The sequence below is a fragment of the Heptranchias perlo genome, chromosome 24 (assembly GCF_035084215.1).
Source record: "Heptranchias perlo isolate sHepPer1 chromosome 24, sHepPer1.hap1, whole genome shotgun sequence".
NCBI lineage: Eukaryota > Metazoa > Chordata > Chondrichthyes > Hexanchiformes > Hexanchidae > Heptranchias > Heptranchias perlo.
This window is the reverse complement of record NC_090348.1, coordinates 44,166,404-44,173,746: the sequence shown is the minus strand read 5'-3', so window position 1 is coordinate 44,173,746 and position 7,343 is coordinate 44,166,404. Positions and strand designations below refer to the sequence as shown.

The window sequence follows — 7,343 nt, the reverse complement described above, 5'->3', positions numbered from 1 at the left end:
TTTAATCCCCTCCCCTTCTCCTGAAGGTCCTGGCTGGGTTAAGGTTCGATGTGTGTCTTCCACCCTCTGGTACCTCACTCGAGAGGCCATTCCAAGCCTAAACTGTGAAAGGTGGGGGGGGGGGGGGGAAGAGGAGATCCAGAGCAGAGCCCAATCCTGTCCTCATGTTGCAATACGTATGTACATGTGCATGGACTCACACTCAAACAGGGGGTCGCTGAATAGCGACCGGGAGCAGGGACCATGGTTGGTCTTCTATGCCTAAGCCGGTAAGGTCGATCACGGCAGCCCCAGCAGAGACTAGGGATGTAAAATTCTTCTACTTTTAGCTTGAATATTTAAAACGAGTGAAAGAGCAATGAAGTCAAAAGCTGCACACCAACCAGACAGTCGCTTTTAAAAGGATTGGGGCTCAGGTCCTACACCAACTTTTATTGAGAGGTAAAATGCAGAGACTATCTCTCCTCCCTCCCACCCTCCCTCCAGCCAATCCAAACCACCAGAACCACATTTATAAAGATCCCAATCGAGACCACGAATAAACCAGACCCCTATCTTCAGTCACAGACACAAACACTTTGTGCATAAATACAGAGAAACTTGTACAAATAGGTTTGATCTTTCTCTTTCCCCCCCCCATATAAAACAGTAAATACAAGAGCTTGAAATCTCTCTGAAGGTAATATAAGAGATGAGAAGTCCTTCCTCTATCATTTCTCTCCCTACACTAAACCCACATGGGGGCCGTTTATTTTCATGGCCACCTGTTAACGCACAAGACACCTGATTGCAGTACTGCAGAGTCGGACTTCTGAAGGAACAGGGAAGTTGCATCGTTCGTCTGTGACGTCCTCACTGTTCCAGCGTCACTACCTCCACTGCTTGCCCTTCCACGGTCACTCCAGACGATTGGATTTCCGTCATCCGAGTGGTGACAGGGGCCATTGCAACCTGCACGGGCCGATTACCCTGGGCCAGGCTGGTCACGACTGTCTGGTACATGCTCACTGGGATCTGCACCAGGCCTGGGAATGAAGGAAACAGAAAAGAGTCAGCCATTTAATGATGCAGGCACCATCCCCCCCAAACATCAAATACCTATTCCCCTTTTGGCGAAGCAGCCCAGTCTGCAGATATCTCCAAATATGCCATCAAATGTGAGTTAGGTTCTAAGAATGACTGGCCAGGAGGTGTATTTAAGAGCTACAGGAATTGCATACAATTTGCAGCACAGAAACAGGTCATTCAGCCCAACTGGTCTAGGCCGGTGTTTATGCTCCACACAAACATCCTCCCACCCTACTTCATCTAACCCCATCTGCATATCCTCCGATTCCTTTCTCCCTCATGTATTTATCAAGTACCAGCCCCAATCATATTTTTCTCCCCTTCCATTGAAAAATCAAAACAGACTAGCAAAGCCCTTCCTTATTGTAGGGATAGGGAGCCTGAAAGCAAATGTTATTTGGAACTCTGCCCGGTCAAGGGTACAACACTCCTCCAGCATCATAGTGACTGATAGTCAGCTACAGGGATATAAGGAAGGATAGTGTGAGAAGAGGAAGATGGGACACTCAGTCTATCCAGCCTACTCCTTCCACGGCCCAACCCACTCTATCATGGACTCTTTCCAACTTGTTTAATCTCCTGAGGGAAAGTTCTGTTTAAAAAAAACACTTCCTGATTCCCAAGATAACCAGGCAACACTCCAGACCAATTCATTCATTCATTTCCTCTGTTGCCTATTTGTAAGAAAATTGGAAAAAAAATTCTTTATACAATTGTTTCATTTTTGCTTGTAACAAACAGAGGAAACATTCCCCCATGGTAATATTAGTGCTAATACAGTTGAGAAGAGCTGGCTGAACAGGTCTTAATTACAAGCTGGTGAGCCCCCAGCCTGGTCTGTATTGGGTTAGCTGAATGCAGCCTGGGTGACGGAAGGGATCTACCATTGGCCGCGGTGCCTCTGGGTCAAGGAGGGGAAAAACCAACCTAGGTTCCTGCTCCTGATCACTGTCCAGCGACCCCTATCCTGCTCCTGATCACTGTCCAGTGACCCCTATCCTGCTCCTGATCACTGTCCAGTGACCCCTATCCTGCTCCTGATCACTGTCCAGTGATTCCTTTCCTGCTCCTGATCACTGTCCAGCGACCCCTATCCTGCTCCTGGTCCCTGTCTAGCGACCCCTATCCTGCTCCTGATCACTGTCCAGCGACCCCCTATCCTGCTCCTGGTCCCTGTCTAGCGACCCCTATCCTGCTCCTGGTCCCTGTCTAGAGACCCCTATCCTGCTCCCTGATAGCAACTCCTATCCTGCTCCTGATCACTATCCAGCCACTCCTATCCTGCTCCTAATCACTGTCCAGCGACCCCCTATCCTGCTCCTGGTCCCTGTCTAGAGACCCCTATCCTGCTCCCTGATAGCAACTCCTATCCTGCTCCTGATCACTGTCCAGCCACTCCTATCCTGCTCCTGATCACTGTCCAGCCACTCCTATCCTGCTCCTGATCACTGTCCAGCCACTCCTATCCTGCTCCTGATCACTGTCCAGCCACTCCTATCCTGCTCCTGATCACTGTCCAGCCACTCCTATCCTGCTCCTGATCACTGTCCAGCCACTCCTATCCTGCTCCTGATCACTGTCCAGCCACTCCTATCCTGCTCCTGATCACTGTCCAGCGATTTCTACTGGAAGCTTGGGCAAGGATAGTATCGGGCTCAGCTGGGATAATTCACCCGAGGTCGGGCAGCCTGCTGACATTCACCGTGAAGATTCAAACATGGAAGAATGGGCAGCTGGGTGAGGTACTGGAGGGCACCCGGCTGTGGGACTGCACCCCAGCAAGGAGTTGATGCCTTCAGGAGGAGAGGAGAGGGAGCAGGATAAATGTGCGTGGAAAATAGGTTGCTCTGCGATGCAGCATACTTGGTTTACCCCTGGTTACCGGGCAACAGGAGTCTTTTCCCCTGACCCAAATGGCTAGTCTCCGTGCAGGACAGTGAGCGTCAGCAGACTATCCAACCACAGGGGTGTGAAAGCCAAGTCCTATTTCTGCCGTCCAGCAGAGTATCACTAGACAGAGAGCAAGTGGGAACCTTGGGTGATTTCCCCACGTTCCCTCCCCCTCCCCCACCCAACCCCCCAGGGAAGTTCACCCATTGTGACCGCCTTTCACTGCCCCACTGGCTGAGAGCAGCTAACTCCCAGCATGGAGCTAATACATAACCTGGGACCACCCTCGACCGTGTGGTTGAGCTCCTCAAAGTACTTCATTGGCCGTAAAGCACTTTGGGACGACCTGAGGTCGCGAAAGGCGCTACATAAATGCAAGTCGGCCTTTTCGCTCGCTGAGCCATCACAGGGTTCCGCAAGGGAGTTTTTGTGGCAAACAAGGCCACCTAAAAATTCCCGCATTTTAAAAATCTTTCCCATTTAATAACGTTAGCTGACCCTCTGCAGCTGAGTCAGGTCTGCAGGGCTTTACTGTGCCAAGTTTTTTTTTAATTCATTTCGAAAGATTCGGAGGACTTAGCCATCTGAATGATTTAGCAAAGTAGAGTTAATCCTACTGGTTATATAATTGATGATTAATTTGTAAACAGACGGAGGGTTTAATTTTTTTTGGTGCTCCTGTCTGTATGTCTAGGACCAACCTCTAATTAAGCTAATCTTGACATCTTCATCCTGACATGGGCTGACAAGCTTTCAAATTATATCAAAAAATAAAAAGCTCCCTCGCCTCCCCCCACCCTGGCACAACCAAATCAAAGCACTCGGGAGAAATGAAGAGGATCTGTAACTACGGGCTATTAACGGACAATAACGTGGCATGGGCAGCAGGACATGTGATACTCCTGCCCAGGGAATGTAAATCCTGCACCTGCAACCACGCCTCAGACACTGCATTTCACGGGACGGTCGGAGAAAAGAAGAAAATAATTTATACTGGGCCTTATCCCGGCTCCCCAAACCATTTCAGAAATTAGCTGACCTTCACCAAGGAAACTACAATTGACCTCAGTGACCTCCTTGGCCGGGGAAGGGAAGGAAAGAATCAGTCACGGTTCTCACTGCCTGTTGCTACCTGGAAAGCAGACATGTAGATGTGGGCAAGGATAGGCTATGCGGAAAGAGCAGGGGGAGTGGGACTAATTGGACAGCTCTTTCTCAAAGAGATGCCACAATGGGCTGAATGGCCTCCTTCTGTGCTGTATGATTCCACGAAGGATAGGGTCAGCGCGTGATTGTGATGTCTCCTTGTGACTGAATAGGTTGCTGGCATTCACGGTCAAGGCTCACACATTAATAATGGGCACATTGGGGAGATACCGCAGGGTGCTGGTGGAATCACAGCCCCTGCAAGGGAGCGGTGTCTTTAGGAAAGCAAGTGAAGAGAGGAAATCGGCGTGAAAAGAGGAAAGGAATGAACAGGTTTGCTCGATGTTCACAGGGCAAAAGGGGAGCATGTGGAGGGATGAATCACTGCAGAGGTGTTATTTCCAGACACGATCCCTCTAATTCTACTTTGTGAACTGGCTAATGAGTGAAAAGTGAGCTGGATAATTACCATTAGCACAGTTTATACCTCAGAGAATTACTTACAAATATAAATTCCATGGGTAAGTGAAATGACAAGAATTACATAGAATTTACAGCACAGAAACAGGCCATTCGGCCCAACTGGTCTGTGTCGGTGTTTATGCTCCACACGAGCCTCCTCCCACCTGATTTCATCCACCCCTATCAGTGTATCCTTCTATTCCTTTCTCCCTCATGTACTTATCTAGCTTCCCCTTAAAGGCATCTATGCTATTTGCCTCTCAACTACACCATGTGGTAGCAAATTCCATATTCTAAACACATTCTGGGTAAAGAAGTTTCTCCTGAATTCTTTATTAGGTTTTATTAATGGCCATCTTATATTTATGGCCCCTAGTTTTGGTCTCCACCCACCAGACGAGCTTGCGAATCAGACTGCCTGCCTAAGCAGTGTGGAAATATGTCAGGCTGCGACTGTGAATAGGGCAGGACCGATGCTCAATCAGTGACTCCAGCCGGCTCCCTTGTCATGGGCCACGGACTTAAGCTCATTACTCCACTCCCAGACTGACTTGGACGTAGTACTTTCATTAAACCCAATCACACAATAACATTGCTCAGCAACAAAGCCTCTACAGATGTCACTAGCCACTGCTTAACAAGACAGGGGTTGAGGCTAATCATTGGAGTGAGGGGGGGGGAAGGGAGGCACAGGAAGAAGAGGTCTTTCCTTCGCCTCCTCCTGAAGGTGTTAACATCTCCTGGGGTACAGTTTTGCAGTCACTGGTTGCCCTTTAGCAACGTAACCACGTGGCCATTCTTCACACACAGCTTAGATAGTGAGTAGTAACAGGCTATTCGACTGTGAGGGCCTCAACGCCCAGCCCAAACCTGTCCTTATCCAATATTCACTCTTGTGCACGCACGCATGCAATTTCCTGCAGGAAATCACTGGATAGCAATAGCAATCTTGCAAGGCTGATTTTTTCTTCTTCCCATTTCCTTTCTAGTTGCAGCTCTCTAACCACTGGCTCAGCCAAGGCCAAACAGCTCAGCACAGACTCGCTTGCTGGCAGTCGGTCCTGAAACCCACCTCAGGCGGCCAATTAGTTAGATTGGTTCTCAGTACCTGGCCTGGGTCAGGAACAAACTGGGCCTTTGGTAAAGACGTGCTTCATCAGGAACCTGCTTGTATGATATCAGATTTGCAAATAAGTGGATTGGACTGTAGCTGTTACCCTGGAGTGAGATTTGCTATTTAAGCTCCTCTAGCGTGCTGAGCAAACACAGCAGGGAGTAGCATAAAGCACTTATCACTGATCAGCAGTCTAATACCAAGAAAACCTTGTCAATTGAAGTCTTTTGTCCCTTCCTTTTTCTCCACTAACTTTCTCAGCTGCCCCTTACCACCTCCCCTGAGGGCGCTGAATCTTTCCTGGGCTATAGCTCCACACCCCATCACTCTTGCCAAGTGATCATTATTAAGGACTGAACCCCGACAGCTAGTGCCTGCAAGCTACTCGTTGCAGGCGCCCAATCCTCACCTCATTCTACGTCCATACACACTTCTCAGAGGATGCCTTTGTTACCTCCAGACTCGACTATTCCAATGCTCTCCTGGCCAACCTCCCACCTAACACCTTCTGCAAACTTGAGCTCATCCAAAACTCAGCTGCCCATATCCTAACTTGCACCGTCCCACTCACTAACCTATATTGGCTCCCGGTCTGGAAACGCCTCGATTTTAAAATTCTCATGTGTTCAAATCCCTCCTTATCTCTGTAACCTCCTCCAGCCCTACAACCCTCCGAGATCTCTGCGCTCCTATAATTCTGGCCTCTTGTGCATCCCCGATTTTAATCGCTCCACCATTGGCGGCCGTGCCTTCTGCTGCCTAAGCCCTAAGCTCTGAATTCCCTCCCTAAACCCCCCTCTCCTCCTTTAAGACGCTCCTTAAAACCTGCCTCTTTGACCAAACCTTTGGTCACCTGTCCAAATATCTCTTGGCTCGGTGTCAAACTTTGTCTGATTACATTCCTGTGAAGCGCCTTGGGGCATTTTACTGCGTTAAAAGGTGCTTATCTAAATGCAAGTTGTTTTTGTCGATACTGATGAACAGCAGAAACCCTGGCTAGTTTTTCTCTTCATGGCTCAAAGGTGTTGGGACAACTATAGTGTCTCCACCATCTCTAGGGCTGAGATCAGCTATCTCCGCAGACTGGGGAATTGATCTTGGTGACTCAGCTACACAGTGATTTAACCAGCTTAGCCATCAGACGAGCTTGGGTCAGGAACAGACTGCCTGTTTTAAGCTATGGCTTAGATGGTTGATGGATGGTGGTGAGTGGGCTGAACCATACAGACCAGGTAGGTCCCAAGCCTACGCTGTTAGCCATCTCGGCTAGAGCAGCTGAAGGAGCTTTACAATTGGCGTCAGCAGGCCTGGGTTATGGAAAAAGAAATCAGCCTGAGTTACAGCTCCTGATTGCTCTCCATGAACCTTAATGGGAGTGTACACGTGGACAGAATTGGGTTCGGTTGAGCTGCCCGGCGGTCACACAAGAATGGCCACTTGGGTGAGTTTTGGATGCCCTTAGCCAGAGTCAATACTTTTGGGGAGAGGTATGGAGAAGAAAATTGTCGTGACAAAATAAAAAGGTCCCTCTACCCCACAGAACTATTGTTACACGAGACCGTTGGGCAGCTCGGTGCAGTTGTCAGCATCAAAACTAACTGTTCCTTCGAAAGCATGCACACGATGTTGGGAGGAATCTCAGCAGCCTCTCAGTTGCCAGGAA

At 49.0% G+C, this 7,343-nt stretch overlaps 1 protein-coding gene across 4 annotated transcripts in view; it reads right to left on the bottom strand.

The window, feature by feature from the left end:
- Window positions 1–481: 481 nt before the first annotated feature.
- The window catches only part of nrf1 (nuclear respiratory factor 1), a 66,335-nt gene continuing 59,473 nt past the window's right edge, over window positions 482–7,343 (bottom strand). For all 4 annotated transcript variants that reach the window (XM_068005194.1, XM_068005192.1, XM_068005191.1 and 1 more), the window contains one exon: window positions 482–1,025. In XM_068005194.1, the coding sequence (XP_067861295.1) occupies window positions 853–1,025 (173 nt within the window). In that variant the 3' untranslated portion in view covers window positions 482–852. The remainder of the gene's footprint in view (window positions 1,026–7,343) is intronic.